The sequence below is a fragment of the Periophthalmus magnuspinnatus genome, chromosome 6 (genome assembly GCF_009829125.3).
Source record: "Periophthalmus magnuspinnatus isolate fPerMag1 chromosome 6, fPerMag1.2.pri, whole genome shotgun sequence".
In the NCBI taxonomy this organism is placed as follows: domain Eukaryota; kingdom Metazoa; phylum Chordata; class Actinopteri; order Gobiiformes; family Gobiidae; genus Periophthalmus; species Periophthalmus magnuspinnatus.
Window position 1 is genome coordinate 18052711 of NC_047131.1, and position 19021 is coordinate 18071731.

At 40.0% G+C, this 19021-nt stretch overlaps 2 protein-coding genes across 3 annotated transcripts; both read left to right on the forward strand.

Moving 5' to 3' along the window:
* The first annotated feature begins 40 nt into the window (after window positions 1–40).
* On the forward strand, window positions 41–12017 carry LOC117371840 (ankyrin repeat and SOCS box protein 15-like). The gene is made up of 10 exons (XM_033967515.2): window positions 41–209; window positions 1174–1282; window positions 1351–1391; window positions 1467–1598; window positions 2050–2208; window positions 3252–3497; window positions 5597–5768; window positions 6271–6808; window positions 10971–11124; window positions 11212–12017. The coding sequence occupies exons 1-10, from the start codon at window positions 59–61 to the stop codon at window positions 11367–11369; spliced, it is 1860 nt and encodes a 619-aa protein (XP_033823406.2). The 5' UTR covers window positions 41–58; the 3' UTR covers window positions 11370–12017.
* Window positions 12018–14156: 2139 nt separating this feature from the next.
* On the forward strand, window positions 14157–18477 carry lmod2a (leiomodin 2 (cardiac) a). Of its 2 annotated transcripts, none has more exons than XM_055222441.1 (4): window positions 14157–14377; window positions 14799–15080; window positions 15936–17069; window positions 18303–18477. In XM_055222441.1, the coding sequence occupies exons 2-4, from the start codon at window positions 14811–14813 to the stop codon at window positions 18321–18323; spliced, it is 1425 nt and encodes a 474-aa protein (XP_055078416.1). In that variant the 5' UTR covers window positions 14157–14377; window positions 14799–14810; the 3' UTR covers window positions 18324–18477. The 2 variants fall into 2 exon arrangements, with proteins under 2 accessions (XP_055078416.1, XP_055078417.1); XM_055222442.1 differs by having other exon boundaries at window positions 15939–17069.
* The last annotated feature ends 544 nt before the right edge of the window (window positions 18478–19021 follow it).

The following is a 19021-nucleotide window of genomic DNA, read 5'->3' on the forward strand; positions in this document are numbered from 1 at the left end:
TGGGAAAATGTGCTCCGGGGGGAAGTTTCAGCCCATTAGGTGCAGAGGAGCAGGCAGCATGTTGAATACGCAGGAACAGGTGAGGTCTATAAATAGTGCGTGGGGCTGGGGGGAGGCAGGGGAGGTAGATAGGGGAGAGAGACGTACAAACAGCGTGCACCGGGTCCCTCTGCGTCCCCCGACTTCAATAATGACGGATTTAGAACAAGGTGAGAGTTGGTTGTTTTCAGGTTTACAAGTGGTTAAAATAGTCTGCGGACTTCTAGACTTTGATTGGTGAAATAGTTTGCATAAGCTTAGGATAAGTCTACATGTATTGGCATTCCAGTTACAGGCCGGCGCAGAGCATACAATGGCTACTGTCAATGCTATGGAGGTCAATGTCAAACCCACGCATATAGACAAGCCTCGTTACAAGTTCTAATGTGCTTACAATGTCTATCAGCAAAAGAATAAAGTGTACACGATCGAATACCACAGCATGACTGCAGTGGTGGAGCATGAAACATGTGTTCTCCCAACACTCAACACAACACGAGAGGCTGCTGGGCGGTTACAGTAGGCCTATATAACTGTATGTACTGTATTCAAGGCTGCCCCCTGTTGGTGTGCAGATGTATTGACTTTAAAGCACCCCAAGTGTGAAACTATAGCCAAAAGGTACACTCGGACTACTGTAAACTACATAAATCTAAACATGTATTTTTAAAGGAAGGATTAATATAATTTAATAGAAATAGTTGAATAGTTGTATTAATGATAGCTGCACTTTTCTGATAAATGCAATATAGATCAGCTTAAGGCCATACAGTGGAACTTTCCAGGTAAGGCAATAATATCTCCATGACACAAGCAGCTAGCGGGCCCTCCACTGGAAAAGTTATATAGCGCACCTTTAACATATTTTGGGAAAGATGTACAACAAATATTATTTTTGTTAATGAGTTGGAGTAATCCTTCATTTATCCAGGTTTGGTTCAACGTAGACGCGGTTTTAACATTGGTCATCTGGACACTGTTTTTGTGACCAATCTTTCTTAATAATGGTTTCACATTTTTATTTATTTATTTTAGCATATTTATTTATTTTCTCATGTATTCAGTCAAGACTGACACAAACTCCATTGTATAGTATAAAACATACTGTATATAATATAACCTTTTCTGTGACAGATGTGGAGCCAGTAGAGGACACTGACGATGAGTGTCTGTTAGACGCTCAAGTTCAGTTGTTGATCCAGGAGTCGTGCCAGGCTCATCATCGGACCAGACCAAGCAGCAGGTGGGAACCACACACATATATGTGTTTTTCTTCATAATTATCATATCTAAATGTGTATATTCTTACAGGAGCAGTGACTATATGAACCTAGTCGACGTCATTAAAAAATGTAAAAACGCAAATATTTCAGAATTCTTTGTGAAATGTGTCAACCATTAATTACTGCTATATACTCCCCCTGCAGGTGACTTGGTTGCACTGCAGGAGCTCTGTGAAAACCCAGAGGCCTTAAGTCAGGTGGACAGTCGTGGCTGGTATCCTTTGCATTGGGCTGCTGTACAGCCTGTGGTGGAGGTGCTGGAGATGGTCTTATATGGTGGGTAAGAGTTTTCAATTCAAACTGAGATTCTGACATTTAGTTAATTTGGTTGAATTAATTGTTAAGAACATTCTAAACTGTGCAAAGTAAAACTGAGTTAGAGGGCTGGTCAGAATTTAGTGGTAGAATTTGACTTTTTATAACTGACCTGGTTTATGGCTGATATCTCGGGAACTACCTATTGAAACAAAAATTGGTTCAAAGTTCTTTGTATTGTCTATGGGCAAAAATTTGCTAAGATTATTTTTACTATCACAAAATGGTGGCAACACCTAACAAAAATCCACTATTCCTTTCAGGACTAATAAGGCAGATATGTGGTGGATACATTGCTAAGCAGTTATTCTTACCTAGCATTATGAAAGCCTTTACTCTGCCATCTGAACATTATATCAAATTGTATAATGGCATGAACTAATGGTAGTAAAATAATGCCTTTGTTTGTTAGCATCTTGCCGGCTGACACTGGAAGAGACCACGGTAGAAGGAGAGACGTTCCTGACCTCTGCAGTGAATGCTGGTTTAGTCGACAATGTGAAAATGTTACTCAAACATGGAGCCTCCCCACACACCACCAACAGCAGGAATGAGTCTCCTCTTTTACTAGGTCAGACATATATATGCTTCATTCAGAGAGCATTTAATCCTATTATTTCCAAGAACACTGCAGAATAATTTTTAAATATTATTGTCTTTTTGGCGCGACAGAAAAAAAAATCATGGTGCTTCATGGAGACCAGCAGGCACCAGGCCAAATTATGAGTCAGTTCTATGGAGAGACGTGTATGCTCATAAGACAGATGCATGTTTTTTCCATTTAATTTTAGGCAATGAAAACAACCATAATGAAGTAGAGTTTTGGTATAGTTTTGGTCTAATTGCCACATATGACTGGTCCTATGCTGGCCTCAGTGTCGTGAGATCAATCAATAATACTGACCTTCCTTCCCATCCCTAAAATGTTCCGCAATGAGGGTTAAACTTATTTCATGGGGTTTCTGTATGGTGTAGAGTCGTCTTGAAATAAACCAAATAGGGTGATCAATGAACCAATAAGTAAATAAACAGTCCAAACAACTCAAATCAAGATTCAATATTCTGAAGTCAGTCGACCGCGCTTGGACTCAGAGTTGAAGTTTAACAGCCACATTAAATCTATAACATCTGCAGCTTTTTACCATCTAAAAATATTGCAAAAATCAAAGGTATACTGTCAAAACCAGACCTGGACAGACTTATCCATGCATTTGTCTCCAGTAGGTTAGACTACTGTAACGGTGATGACTAGCCTCTCCAAACAAAAATTAAGACAGCTGCAGTACATCCAGAACGCCAGGAACTATGAGCACGTAAGTCTTGTGCTCAGGTCTCTGCACTGGCTCCTGTGGCTCAGAGAATAGACTTTAAAGCTGCTCTGCTTGTGAACAAGTCTCTCCAAGGACCAGCACCAAAGTACATCTCCGACATGTTAGTGCCATATGAACCATCTATACAAATAAACTTGCCCTGCCTAAATTAACCTCATCGTATTTCTTTTTGCTGTGTGTCGACCTTATGCTATATTGGATTTTCGCTAAGGCACAAATCAATAACCATCTCTTATTTAACTCTGAAACTCATAATTTGCCTGTGTGTGATTGCCTCGTGCAGCGGTCAGATCTGGATCTCGTAAACTGGTCTCGACTGTGTTAAACGGAGGGGCTCGTGTGGGTCAGGTGTGTCTGAAGAAGTGGACCGCCATGCATGAAGCCGCCATGACGGGATACGCCCACATCATGGAGCTGCTGCTGTCCAACGGGGGGAAGGTGACCGACACTGACCAGCACGGGGTCACTCCTCTGGGCATCGCTGCGGAGTACAGCCACGCGGAGGTCCTGGAAGTACTCATCAAACATGGTAAATAACAAGAAGAACTTTATTAAACAAGCCAGGCCAAAATGGGTCACAAGCTGTAAGGTCATCTTTGTACAATCAATGTGTAAATACTATGCGAGTCACTTGACAGAGGCGGGTTGTTTTTACTTCACATAAGAAAAGGTTAAAGAAACTAAAAGAAGCAAAAATACCTACAGCTAAAGGTGAGAAAAATCAGGGTTGTCAAAAGTATCGAAAACCAGATACTAATCAATACTGTATCGAAACTATACTCATTTGAGCAGATAACACTAAAAAAGTCACATTCACAGGGCAGAAATGAACTATTCCTGAATAGCTTTAGAATGATCTTGAGCTGTATCAGAACCGCCAGGACCACATAGACTAGTACAAGCCCATGGACCACAATAGAACCGATGACTAAGGCATTACACAGATTTTTATCATCATGGTATCGGAATGGGTATCGAGTCCATCCCTTAGTATTGAAATGGAGATATAAATTTTAGTATTGTGACAACACTAGGAGATATTTAGAATAATTGCAATGATAGTTATGGAGGATGCGAAATTACAATATCAAGACTGTAAAGCACGTGTAAAAAAGTGGAGTCATTCAACAAAGTGATATGTCTGCACGGATCATTTTACACTCCTTTCATGTTTTTGAGCTATACTTGAACCTCAACCAAGACAAAAACATTTAATAACATTTCTGATGGATTGCCATTGTTCTGCTGAGGTGATGTTCCTTGTCGAGATGATGTGCTGATACATCAAACTGACAGCTCCGTCTTAAAAACTTAGCTTGTTGAAAAGATATACCTGCGTTTATCTGAATTTATTCAATATATTTCTTCAACACTAATATGCACTATATATGTACACACGCTGTATTGTAGTATAATTCATAGTTAGTTGTGCCTAGGCTCTAGAGGAAAAGAGCTGACATTCTAAACCTGTTTTAACCTTTCTCAACTCTGACCAGAGACTGTATAAAGAAGTGGACTATGGGAGTGTGATGTCATTTGGCTCCAGTCAAATGGGGCGAATTTGGAGCCAAGTTGTATTATAGCAACCAAAGAGGCAATCTCGAGCGAGGCTGTTGAAAGTAACGCCCATTTCCCACCTGTACTGCTGGTTTAGCAGGGAAAGGGCACCTAGCAATGCTGTCAAACCTCGGGGAAAGAAGACAGAGTTATAGACACAATAGTGAAAAAAACAAAGTGAATTGGATCCAGAGTCAATGGAGCCGGATGTGCACCCATGTTCATGCCCTATTTGGAACGTGGCAGCTTGCAGGTTAGTTATGTCCATTTATATATAGTCTATGACCCTAACCTTAACTTAATTCTCAACCCTAACCTTAACCTTTGTTGACTGTAACCTTACCCATTTCCTAATCCTAACCTGCTCCCTCTTTTCTGCATCACAAGAAAACCAAAAACTAAAACACAACTCTGCCCACACCAGTCCATCTTTCCCACAATCAGGGAATAATTTAGCTCCATAAAATGATTCTTCTTAAAAGAAAAAAATAGATATTTATATAACTGTTCTTTTAATGACCAATTGTCCCCCTGGATCGGCTTTTTAGGTAGCACCAAGTTAAAAACAAGATGCACATGTTTGTGATTTAGAGATGGACACATCAACTCAACTGAAAACCGCAATTATCAGAATATCATCTGAATATGGTCTGGAAATTGTCATTGGGAAAGTCCTCAAAATTTTGACATTCATTTTCATATTTCAGAATCATATTTTCCTTTTTACAAAATGTCACATATTTTTTGTAAGGCTAGAAGCACATACTCTTTTTTCACTGTGTAGCCCGTGGCAACACATTAACAAGCAATCTAATATTAAGCTGCAATAGATGAAGAAATCCAGATGAAAGGAGTTGTCAGTTTTAAAACAGTACAAAACTATTCACTTCAGTTTTTTTTATTGCAGGAAACAATTTCTGACTCATGCTAAATCAACATGCAAATTGTGGCACAGTAGGAGGTAGATGAGGGGAAAAGTTGAAAATAATTGCATTACATAAACTAGCAGCTTGTTACAAAATGTCACTTTTGACTTTTGTGTCTAAAATGGTCTTTCTTTGTCTCATTCAGGTGCTGATGTGAACGCCCAGGCTCCAAACGGCGACAGCGTCTTGTATGATGCGACTGGTTCTGGAAATCCTGACTGTGTGAACATCCTCCTGGAGCATGGGGCCAATCCCAACATGCACAACCTGAGTTTCCAGCTGCCCATTCACAAAGCTGCCTATGAGGGCCACTATCTGTAAGTAACAGAATTATAGTGAAAGAGGGGCAATGAGTGCATGTACTTATGGGAGTCATGGAGTCAAAGACATTTTAAAGGTGCACTATCTTGCATATCTGGAAAATGTTCCACATTCCATAGATCATTAAATCTTGCATTTATTTCATTACAGGTGTCATAGATCTGACCAGTAACTTGGCCTGATCATCTAATCATCTGCTTGTATCTATAGAGTTAGTAAGTTAAATGTCACACTGTGGAAGCAATAGCATCTGCATCTCGAGACAAGCAGGTGGAGGACCTCCATCAGAGGACATAGACAGTACACCTTTAAGTTATCACTAAAAATATGTGACCAAAATATAGTAAAAATTGTTTGGTCGCAGAACACATAGGCTGTGTGCACGAGATTGATTACTGGCTTTAAGATTTTACTGAAGTTACTGAAAGCCAGAACACACGTAATAGTAGTTGATATGCTCCATAAATGAATGTCTGTTGTCTCCACTGTGTCCTTCAGAGCTTTGCGTACACTGATGCCGCTCACCACTCGTCGAGCTCTGCGATTAGCCGGTCAGAGCCCTGTTCACTCTGCGGCGGACGGAGGCCATGCCCACTGCCTGGAGCTGCTGCTACAGAGCGGCTACGACGTCAACGCACTACTAGCTCCTCACGTCTCTGAAAACTACGGCGACATGAGACGAAGCCCTCTTTATTTTGCTGTTTCCAATGGCGACAGGACATGCACAGAGTTATTGTTAAACTCAGGGGCCCAACCCGATCTGGACCCTCTGAGCTGTCTCCTGGTGGCAGTACGTTCAGGGCGGTATGAAATAGTGAAACTGCTTTTAGCGGCTAAAGCGGATGTGAACTGTTACTTCACTGCGGTCACAGACACTGTGTTCCCCACGGCTCTGCTTTACTGCCTGAAAGATGAGGTGATGATGCGGCTGCTGCTGAACCAGGGGCTTGACGCCAAAAAGTGCTTCTGCTGTTCCCATGATGACAGCTGGGACGACCACATGGAGTACAGTCATGACCAGGAGGAGAAGGCTACTGTGAGTTTTAAAATATAATTATATCATATTCGCTATATCAGGAAAGTGCAACAATTTTTGATTGCTAGGAACAAATGAGTGCAAGTCAAATTAACTTTAAAGGTTCACTATGTAACTTAACTGGGAGATCAGCATTACACTTATCTGTGTTCCCACTTCCACTTTCCGAGCACGGTGGCAAAAACGTCTTTACAGTGTGGGCATTTTTACTCAAAAATCCCACGATCAGTAGCATCAAATCAAAGTTACAAGCTCATATTCTTATACTATGATGGTACTGCAATAGGATTTTTACATTATGTGTCAAACACAGTGTGTCGGCCCTGAGTTGATCTGTCTCAAGTAAACTCAATGCCCCTTCAGGGGCCTGTGACAGCTCTCTACTCTTGGAAGCAAGGATGACTCAAACCCAGAGCTGGTCTCGTGAGCTTGGTGGTGACAGTGAGAAAATCTAAGTCCATGTCCATTGCCATGATGAATTAGATGCGACCGTAACTGTTCCCGGTGTAAATTCCACTTCTGCAGGCACGGGATGCAGTCAGCCAGCAACTGCGGTTGGTTTAGTTACGCCATGACAGCCCCATGTATCATGACAAACAAAGGGTCCAAATTCTTCTACTCCCTCACACAACTGGTACCTGGTTACAAATAGTAAACAACAGAGAAAGTGTTCACATCATCATTGGAGCTGTCAAATAGATTTAACATTCTTGACCTGAACGGGTTTCCATGTCTACCAAGTCACAAGGAGTTACCATCCCCTCTTAGATATTCGCAGAACGTCACAGTGGCACCCACTGCATTAAGACAACAAAACTGGAGCAATTCGCATGTCCCAAGATACCACAAAACGTGTAAAAGAAGGCAAAAAGTCCCCACTGCAGCATGTGATTAATCACCAATCAGCTCAGCCTCGCTTGGTAAAGGAAAGGTGTTCTTCACTGAGTAAGACCCACCATGGCTCCTCATCAGTCTGATTATGGTATGCCATGTAGTCATCCCACGGGCTGAAACCAAGTGCCATCCTGGAGCTCAAGTATCAAGCATGAACATCGTGCTCAGAGTCCAACCATGCGGACATATCCACTGTGATATCAGCTTTAGTGATTAAGCTACAACAGTCCAAGGTGTTGAAAAGTGACTTCAAATTGTTTATAGACGTGGTGGGAAAACAATGTGTAATGTCTTGTCCAATTCCATCTCCCAATTTCGGTGACATGAAGTTCACATCTGACTGAAGGGTTATTGTAGTACTCCAGGAAAAATTCCTTTTGCTATCAATATTACTAACAAACCTAATTCGCAGGCATCCAATCCTGGCCAGTCTCAAATAGGCCTAGTATCCCTTAAGAGTTAGGCCTTTTTGATATGCAAAAACATACATATGAATGTGTGTAGTATCACATCTAAATTACATTAAAGTAGGGCTGGGCGACTTTTTTCTCCAAAAATTGAATTTTTGATCCGATTTGTGTTTTTTTCCCCTCCACTAAAAAATATAAAAACTAGAAAGACTGTATTCAAAAGTGACCATATTAAATCTATTGGCTCTTGTGGGAATTTTTTTAAATAAAGGCACACGCACTGATAGGGCCAGCCCTAGCCTTCATGGGGCCCTCACCACTTCACTTCCACATATTCATATATGACAATATTAAGACATCATCACAACCACTTATAAAAAGACTGAAAATTCTAGAGGCTTACAACAGCAATAACCACAAGTATAAAAGTAACAGTATAAAACATGTAAAGAAGGGGGGTCTGCCAAAGGAAATGTTTAATTCTGGATATTTTTTCTTGACTAAAGTGGGCTTCCATTTATCGATTTTTTATGTGACATACAGAAGCGAAACAATGTACTTAAGCAAGGGTACACTTACTTCAAAATTATATCACTCAAGAAGTACAAAGTAGTGATTCAAGTTAAAAGTTGCATAAGAGAAACAGCCTGGACATAACATCAGATTTATAATCATCAGATCATTTGGACTGAATATTAAATTAGAGAGGATTTTAGGATCACATTATTTTTATCTTTATTGTCAGGCTTTGGATGCTGTGATTTCGCCTAAATGCGCATATAAATGAGTAGGGATGCACAGCTATGGGCACAGATCGGGTGCCAATACTCGTCAATGGGCTGTCGATACCAAAAGCCGATACCACTGTATCTGTGCTGCCTCTTGTTTGAGGCTCACAGCTCATCTCTCCACAGAGCAGTGAGCTCTGGACATAAAGCTGCACATTAACTGTTCTGCACATTAAGCACAGCTGTAACCATATGTGACTGTCACGTGAAATATACAAATATTTAGGACTTTAAAGTGTTTATAGTTCACAGAGGATGTTAGTGCAGCGCTTGTGTTTACATAGTAGCATGCTAACGTTGCTAAGTGGCGCTGGCGATTATTTGCTTGTGCTGCACTGTAACTTATTAAAATTGATAACCACATTTAGCGACTGAATAGAGCGAATTCAGAGCTTTTAAAAGAGGTACTGCATGTCCATGTGTGTGAAAGTGTAACCGTGGTAAAGTAACAACAGTCATTGTTATGCTAACAGTGCATCGTTAGCAGTTAGCTCGTTAGCAGTTAGCACGGAGCGCAGTCTGTGAAGAGGAAGTGGTAAATATTAAAGCCAGATGCTAACTACAGTGATTTCAGTAGATAAGACAAGAATTCTAAGATGAAAACGGAGGTTATATAAAATCCTATGAAATTAATTTGATTTATTTCTATAATCAAACACCTGTAAAAATAATGTTTGGAAACGGTATTTTTACTCAGTATCGGGAGTACTCAAAATGAAGTACTCTTTTTGCAAAACGTGGTATCGGTGCATACCTATATGAGCATTCACAACGCAATCAGGAGTCGTTCACAGGTTGTTCTTTCGTTCAGCAAATGTAAGAAAAAGGTTTCTGCCATAATCAACGTTATTTTGACCCGCTTTAGTCTACACTTACAACATCTGATGGTTTACAGTATACCACAAAAGGACAAGCCACAATCACAAACAGTCAGTGTAATAAACGGACTTACCTGCTGTCCTCTGTCCCTCTGAGGTGTCTCCTGTCTGCACAATTATGTACGTCCAGCTTCACTGTTTTATCTGCAGGTGTAAAGTGGGAGTTTCGAGTCTGCTCTGAAAAGTCCCTCTTTCCCCTAAACGATCTTCCTCTGGGCTCTTCATGCATTGTCCTGTACTTTAAATAAACTGAACTTCATTAACTTTTAGTCTTTCAGTTTGTAAAATACCCTTTTAAATGTCCCTCTAGTGCCTCAGCGCTCCCAGAGTGCACCTGGAGGGGAGGGGTCCTTCACACTACGTGTTTACACCACTGCCCCATTCAAAAACAAATGTAGGCAGCACATATCTAGTTACTGGAAATAAAACACATCTAACCATTTAAGACAGATATTTAGACTAGTATAAACACCCAACTGTCATTTAGTTTTCAGAAAAAAACTTTTCAATCATTATTTTTAATATAAATGTATGGGCTCTTGGGGGCCCTCTGGTGGCCTCGGGGCCCTAAGCAGCAGCTTAGTCTGTTTATAGACTACAGTCTCTACTTCAGCCTCTACTTTGAAAACTTTAGCTACACTTTTTCACTCAGCCCTTTGTTTCATAACAATAAGTGATGAATTTAATCCTATGACTGTACATTATGAAAAAGTAGACTGGCCAATACTAGAGAACAAAAAATGTATTTATAAAGGGACTACTTGATAGACTGCCTGAATATCTCACTTGCTTGTTGAACTTTGATACAGGCACCTTTAATACACAATCTTATAATTGTCTACATCTAAAAACTGGCAACACTAAAATGGGGGAAAATAAAGTTTTTGGCTATTTTGCTTGTTTGTGTTGCACTGTATTTTAACACAGCACTCATGAAAAAGAGAGTGGTACTCTATAAATAAAGACAAAAAAAGAGACAAAAACATCTTTTCTTCAATTAGGTACTACAAACACAATACATTCCAGACAAATTAAATAGATTTTGACATATAAAAGAATATAAAGATATGCTCTTTACTAAAATAATACCTACTCCATAGTGGTGTTCTCCAGGGATCCATATTAGGACCACTTGGCTTTCAACACAATGTAGCACTTTGTGTGATAAGTAATACATTATTTTCTGTTTTAGTTCTGTGACTTTGTCGGTCTGTCATGGCTGGTGAACTTAGCCGGTCGAGTGGTGTCCATCCTGCTTGAATATGTTGGACAAGTTTCTCTCTGCAACAAACTGATAAAGATTTTGGAAAATCAGAAGGAATGGTCACAGATTCAAGAAATTATATGTAAGACCAGACGCTGTTATGGCATTTATAGATAAACAGATAAATAGATGAATTCCAATATTGTCATTTTATTCTGTTTTGTTGCAGCCAACCCCAGACCTCTGTCCCACCTGTGCAGAGTGGCCATCAGGAAACATCAGGGCTGCCACAGCATCATGTCTCTCAAAGCACCAAACCGAATCAAAGACTATCTACTGTTTAAAGAAAATGATCTTTATGGAAAAGTCATCTGTGGGGAGAAATAAAGAGAAAGCAAGAGACTGTACATCCTATGACCACCCATCAAAACTCCAGAGGCCCCAAAAGTAAACAAGTCAACTCAGTTACACTGTGAGCAGAGGTATGCAATGAAATGTCACTCCATATTAATAAAACATTAGAGTGCAGATGGAAATACATGCTAGCCCTGAATTATTTTGCTACCTTGGGCGAAATCCTTTTGCATAAGGCTAAAATATTTATACAAATTTGCATGTTGTCGACTTAACAATATTTAATGTAAATTAAAGTTGCATGTGGCAATAAAAGCCACGTCCATTCTTGGTTACCACTTGAATTTCTGGTGATTTTCTGGGCTCCGGGCACATTTTAATTAGTTCTTTAGTTTGGGCCTGATGATAAAAGTAATATTTTTCCAACTTACATGCACTTATGCATATGTCAAAGTCATTATTTAAAAACATAAAAATACGCACTTATTTACAAAAAATACAAAAATTGTACTAATTTTGTATAATGTAAAACAATTGTTGCATTAATAGCATATTTAATCAGCATGTTCAATCAGTCTCATGAAAAGCTTTTACTGAATAATTACAGTATGACCATGGCACAGCCTCTTAATGATCTGAAACACTGCCACTTATAACCAGACCACTGCACAGAGAATACTTAAAAATAATTGTTAATGGCTGTAATGGGTTAATGGGTTAATGAGCAATAATGGGCTCAGACTGTGTCTACTTATAATATACTTTTGACATTTTTATGAAAATATAAAATAAAGAATTTAATTTATTGTATTTAGTATCCTTGTGTGCTATGTACTGTAAATTATATATTGGCAATTGACTCATTTTATCTAACAATCCAATCTCTTTTCCTTTCAAGTTTTCAATCATTTCAGTTTTTACACAGAGGGATATCAGTCTGGTCCCTCCCTCCATCATGTCTCAAGCCATACGCCAACTGTGCCATCAGATTTGTTTATTTCAGTGCTGTATGCGAAACAGCTTATTGCTCACCTATCATTTTAAACAAAACTAAACTCATCTCACATAAGATTAAAAAGAGTTTAGCGTTCATTGATTCAGACCCCTGTGGTATTTTTGTCCTTTCTTTTTTTCTCTTAAGCGAGCTCACATATTCATAAAGTTGGCTTATTGGTTGATTTGTGTGTAGTAGTCAATTACTTTTCAGAGTTCTCAGCTTCAACTAAAAATGTCTGTGTACCTTTTAAAACAGTAAAAGGTACACATGGACAGCAACTATAATCATAAAAGAAACATACCAGTATATAGTGTAAAATGTTGCTAAATTAATACACAATACAATTATGAGTATGTAGAAAATGTCATGATTTGTATGTGGTCAGTAGTGTGAAGTTGTGGTCTGTTCCTCTGGCTGTCACTTTCAAACACTAAATTTAACCTCTTAGTCCAGAACCCCACACAACAATAATATCATGATTTTGGCAGGCCACGAAGCGATCACACCTCCAAATCTAAACCAAGACTTAAGAGCAACCTAAAAATATATTGGCACTAAAAGTTGGATTAACTCATATTTGGAAAGTTCCCAAAATAATGTAAAAGTTAAGATATCTAGTTTGTTATTGGTTTTCCAGTTGTGCTCATGTTATAACTTGACAATTAGTACCGGCTTTGGACAGTAATCTTTGACAATTCCAGTTCAGAGGTCAAATTTACATCAGATTTAGGCTCAGGCCGCTGTCATGTCAGTCATCATCATTCCACTTGATGTGATACCCGATACGGTGCTGCTGGTGTAAGGCCTGGAGTGATGAGTGACTGTCTGTTACCCGGGCGACCAAACAACAAATCATCTTGTCTCCAAACATTTTACCATCACAGGCATCATGGAAGATTTGTCAGTTATAGATGCTTTCTTTTTGTCCAAACTAACACCTTTGATAGTGGTACTGAGGTTCAGAAACAATAAGGTAAAACTACATCTGTGACCCAGAGTCTTCAGTGTTGTCTGAGCCTAACAGTCCAGACATTAGAACCTTCTGTTTGATTTTTAGTGGCCTGAGTCTAGCACTCTGCTCAAAGCAATCATTTCTCCAACATGTGTGGTGGTAAACCAATCACAGCTGTATTCAGGTCAATGTCAATATCTTCTCTCACCTCAAACTGACAGTGCTGCTTAGTGGCTCGCCTGTTCATTTGGTCGTTTCTCATTTCTTTGAGCTTTGATACTTGGTAAAACTTTTTTTTTTAAATGCAATTTTTGGTAGATACAGACAATGTGTTTCTCTGATTGGTGAATTGCTTGCCTATCACGACCGTCAAAACTGAGGGAGATAAGATATGGTTCCAGAGCTTATGTCTTTGAAATAGGCAAAACGTGCGTGGAAGAGCAGCAGGTCTACTCCGAGCTCCCACTCCTGACTTTTATCTCTTTTTGAGTTTGGTTAAAATGTTGGTAGGTTCAGCTTGTCACCACAGCACACCAGTATCAGTATATGTCTCCCGTTTTGGTCAGTCTCTTATTTCACAAGCTCCTCATTAGTACTGATATCTGAGTGCTAGTAAATATAGACTAATAATGTAAACAAAGTTGGCGCTAAGGAGCAGCTTTTGTGTTGTCATGCCCAGTGTAAACAAGTTCAACCATGTACTTCTCACAGCTTGCCTGGACATAACCACACCTTCCTTTGGGACCACAAGTGCTTCTAAACCACTTCTTTAGCCCACGCGTTACGTAACCGTGCATCCCGAGGCTCCGTTTAGTGCTGCAGATTCATTTGTGTTTAGGTATGAGATGGTGAGGAGCCCAGAGCCCCGTCCAATCACAGGACTCACATACCAGCACGGAGATTATATTATTGACCCCTGATGCCCAGTGTACTAAAAAAAGACTGTCCCGTGGGGGGATGAGGGGGGCATGTGTGCTTTGTGTCTCAGATGGTCTTCAGATCTCTGCTGTAGGACGCTGAGATACACCACAGCATCCTGTACAACAATTTTCATGGACGTCGAGTCAACCCATAGAACGTTTCATATCTAAGGTGAGTAAAAATACAATACATCTAGATTTAGTTATGATATTTAAGTTGAGATAAACTTGCTTGTTTGAGTAACAGTCAGATTTTTTTTTTTTACTAATTCTATACTTTTGGCTTTGTAGATGCCATTATGTGTAGATGCCATGTAAGTGCTTTGTAGATGCCATTATGTATTTTTGAAGTTCTGTGCAGTACTTTGACAATGTTGTTGTGTCCACATGAGTAATATGTTTTTTTTATGTTTTGTGCTTGACTTTATACTAGATTAACAAGAAAAGCTGTATTAGGAAGGGCATCTGATGTAAAAAAGAAGCCTATCACATACGTCTTGTCTGATTTTTTTCCTGTATAGTAGTAAAACCCAACAGAAAAACAACATATAATGACTAGAATTGCTTCAGATAATTGCGTCTTATGTTAACAGTGGCGTCTGACTATGTTTGGCTACCGTCGAGAGCTCTGTCGGTACGAGGAGGTGGACGAGGACGAGCTGTTGGCCTCTCTGTCTGTGGAGGAGATCCAGGAGCTGGAGCAGGAGCTGGACCATCTGGACCCAGACACTAACATCCCCATCGGGCTGAGGCAGAAGGACCAGACCGCCAAAGCACCAGGGGGAAACTTTAACCACGAGGCTCTGCTCAAGTACTGGGAAGAGGAGAATAAGAAGCTGATACAGGAGGAGAAAGAGGAGGCCAAGCCCGCTCAGGTGAAGAAGTTGAAGGAGGAGGGATTGGTCTGGGTGTTTGGTGTACATTTCTTTTCCGTGTGTAATGGTGCACTATGTAACTTTTCTGGTAGGGGGTCAGCTACTCGCTTATCTCCATGGAAATAACATAGCTTCACCTGGTATGTTTCACAGCTATTTTGCATGTATTAAATTGCAGATGCGTTTGTCTTACAATGAGCAGTTTCTCCTATGCACAGATCTGACCTGTAACTTGGCCTGGACTTGCCTATTCGTTTCCATGGAGATAGAAAAGTTTAATGTCATACTGTAGAACATTTCAAGCACGGAGTCAAGCAGATCGTAGACCCTTCACCAAAAAAGTTACATAAATGCTGCCTGATGTAATGCTGCTAATTAGCTGTTAAAAAATTCCCCATTGCACACATGTACCAGCAGAGGGCGACACAAACCTAATCTAAAGAGAAAGTTAAGAAAACTTTTGTCTATAGGCTTTTTAAGTTTGAAATACCAATACAGCTGTGTCAAAAAAGTATTTTAGAAACTGAGAAATTGAATAGAGCATAGAATAGAAGGAACTGCGTGCTTTAAGGTTGAGTTTGATGGACAACTCTGTTTTGAATATAAACTATAAATGGTTAAGGTACTGATTGAGTTATTCCTGGTTCATTAAATAATATCTCTGAAGTGTAATTTCCCCCAGTCCTCAGCCCTTTGAGTGTTGACTGAAATGGTCTAAAAATATGATGTGAGAGAAATGCCAGCTTTAATGACTGTGTGGCAGGCCAGCGCTTGACTGGCTTCTTAATTAAAAGTTAGAGGCTGCTGAATGTCAAAGCCGGGCCTAATTTTATATCCTCCTGTCATTGTGTCCAGAAGGAGAAGCAAGATAAGAGCTGCCTGCGGGGGGAGCTAGAGACGCCCAACGCAAACAAGCCGATCTCCAAGAACAACGTGAAAAAAAGACTTACGCAAAGAAGCAAGCCGGCGCAAAATGGTTCTACGAAAGATGATAAGAAGTGCGTAAAGGAGAGCAAATCCAAAGTTGCTAATCCATCAAAAAGTGACAGAAAAATTCCAGAGTTAAACACGGACAAGCCAAGCGAAAACCCAATCGTCATAGATACGGCTTTGGAGCAGATACTGAAGAACGACCCAACTTTGACTGAAGTAAATCTCAACAACAAAGAAGACATTTCGCAAGAGATTTTACTACGTTTTATCGAAGCTCTTTGCACAAATACATACGTCCAATTGTTCAGTCTCGCCAATACGCACGCCGACGACAAAGTGGCGTTTGCGATCGCTAAGATGCTACAAGAAAATAGCTCAATAAAAAACTTGAACATTGAGTCCAACTTTGTATCCGGACAAGGCATCCTGGCGATAATGGGAGCGTTGTGTCAAAATCAGACGCTGGTTGAGCTGAGATTTCACAACCAAAGGCACATCTGTGGAGGGAAAGCAGAGATGGAGATGGTGCAGATGCTAAGAGAGAATGCTACGTTGCTAAAGCTAGGCTACCAGTTTGAGCTACCTGGTCCCAGAATGGCGGCAACAAGTATTTTAACACGTAACCAAGACCAGCAACGGCAAAAGAGAATGCAAGATAGAAAGGCCCAAGAAGAGGTCGTTAAACAAGTTACAAACCAATCAACTGAGAATAAAACGCAGAAAAAAACATTGCAACCTGCAAAAACAGTGGAAAAACCAAAGAACAGTCTAACTTCTGTGAACCCAGAGTTACCAACAAGAAAGATTGCAGAAATGGTCAAGCAACAGGAAAAACTGGAAAACAGCAAAACTCAGATTAAGAAACCCAAGACAAAGAAAGTGAAAAACGGCACCAATGAAAAGGAGAGTGGGGACATTTTGAAGGAGCTAAGGAACAGCCTGAAGCCGTCAGTAAAAAGGCGAGAAGAACCGTCCAGTCTTCCTCCACCACAGAGGTCTGGGAGAGATGATCTGATGGCGGCCATTAGGGGGAGCAGCATGTTCTCACTGAAAAGGGTAAGATTTAAACAAATAGCTGATGTTAAATGAAGCACTGTGTACATTTTCAGAAGATGAGATGTTATTGCTTTGCCAGGAATGTTACACAATATGGAATTACCACTGACTGTATAAATACCGGTAAGCATTATACTTATTTCAATGGAGACCAGCAGGTAACGCAACCAGAGTAAGTTGTTTTTTCAAAGGTATTATTGAGCAATAAAAACAACTGCAATCAAATAAATGCTAGATAGATATGTTTAATGCCATACTGTGGACTATTTCAGGCAGAGCCATAACAAAGACAAACAGGTGCTGGACCCCCTCCCCCTCATCAAGTTATAAAGTGCATGTTTTATTTTTATATATTAAAATCATGTTATATGTGGTACTACTTAATTTAGAACTTTTTAGGATCTAGTGTGAAGCATTTCAATCAGAATGAATTTGAGTAGACCTCTAGGAATTGATGACGCTGGTACATAAATCAGCATTGCAATGAAGGGAGCAGTTTGATAAATTTGTCTGAGCCGTAGACAAGAGTAGTGAAGAGGGGGGAGGGGGAGGTGACTGATTGTCAGTCTCACCTCCACTGCAGCAACAGTTGAACTAAGGTTATAAAAATACATATTTCAAAAACATTTGAAGGCTAGATGACTAATCAAGAGTTGTTATACATTATGTGTGTGTGTGTGTGTGTATATATATATATATATATATATATACACACCCCCACACACACACACACACACACACCCCCCCACACACACACACACACACACACCCCCACACACACACCACACACACACACACACACACAAATAAAAAAAGCAACAAGGGTGTTTCCAATAAAATGGTTCTTTTGTTTTCCTCAAGTCAAACCATCAGACATAGGCTAATTGTTGCCTCCAAACCCATTCTGGGCCTGTTTGACAGTTGACATGGGCAGATGACAGGAGTTGTCAGTCTGTAGATTCCTCTGGTCTTCGTCACGTTAAAAATAGAGACACTTCTTCAATCAGTTTGATAAGGGGAGGCAGACGGGAAATGGACAAATTACTGTGATTACCCAAACAAAAGATCTATTTAGAACATTAAGAATGCTTCTCTAATCAAAAAATCAAATTATACTCAACTTAATTGTGAGCGGCAAATTGTTGCTTGTTTTTTAGTTGTTTTTGTATAAAAAATTAAATATTACATTTAGAACCAATCTGGATTAATCTTGCTTATTTATTGTCCTTTCAGGTGGATTTGTCAAACACCTGAAGTCGGACCTCTGCTGAAGATGTTGCCATCACTCGTTGGTTTTCTGCATTTAAAAGCACCTGTTTTTTTTATTGTTTGTTACTCCACCTACAAGCAATTAGATGTACATCTGTGTGCTTTATCAACTGCTGTGTACAAATAAAGTCTGTTTTGTTACCACATCTGTATGGCAAGTCGCATACAGTATTTCCACAAATCTCTGCTTAGATCAAAATCCTGGGTTTGATTTCTGAATCAAGTCGTCCATATATAGATAGGCCCTCCTCTAACAGACTGATATGTTAGTTTGGCGGACCACCTTACTACAGGCTGGGGGGCTTGAGGCGGCACTAATCTGACCTAGAATGGCCAAGGCTCCCCTATAGCCCCCCCAGACTTTTAGGGGCCAACTACATTTAAACTTGTTTAAAACAGTGAAGAAAACATGGTAGAGAGATAGAGTGAGCTCGCATCCAGACAAGACTCTCGATTAACATGTTAAGTTAAGCGCCCAGTTGAAGAACTTAGCATCCCCATAGCTCCTCCAACCAAAAATGTCTGCCGCCGCCCGTGTCTGACTAAAGGGATTTGAACACTGTAGTTTGAAGAGGGCACTGCACAAAATGTGATTACATGGTCATGGGTCTCTCATAAGTTTGGCTTGAAATAGGATTGTAAATAAGTTTTGTTCCAATTTCAAATCACATAATTTGGGCATA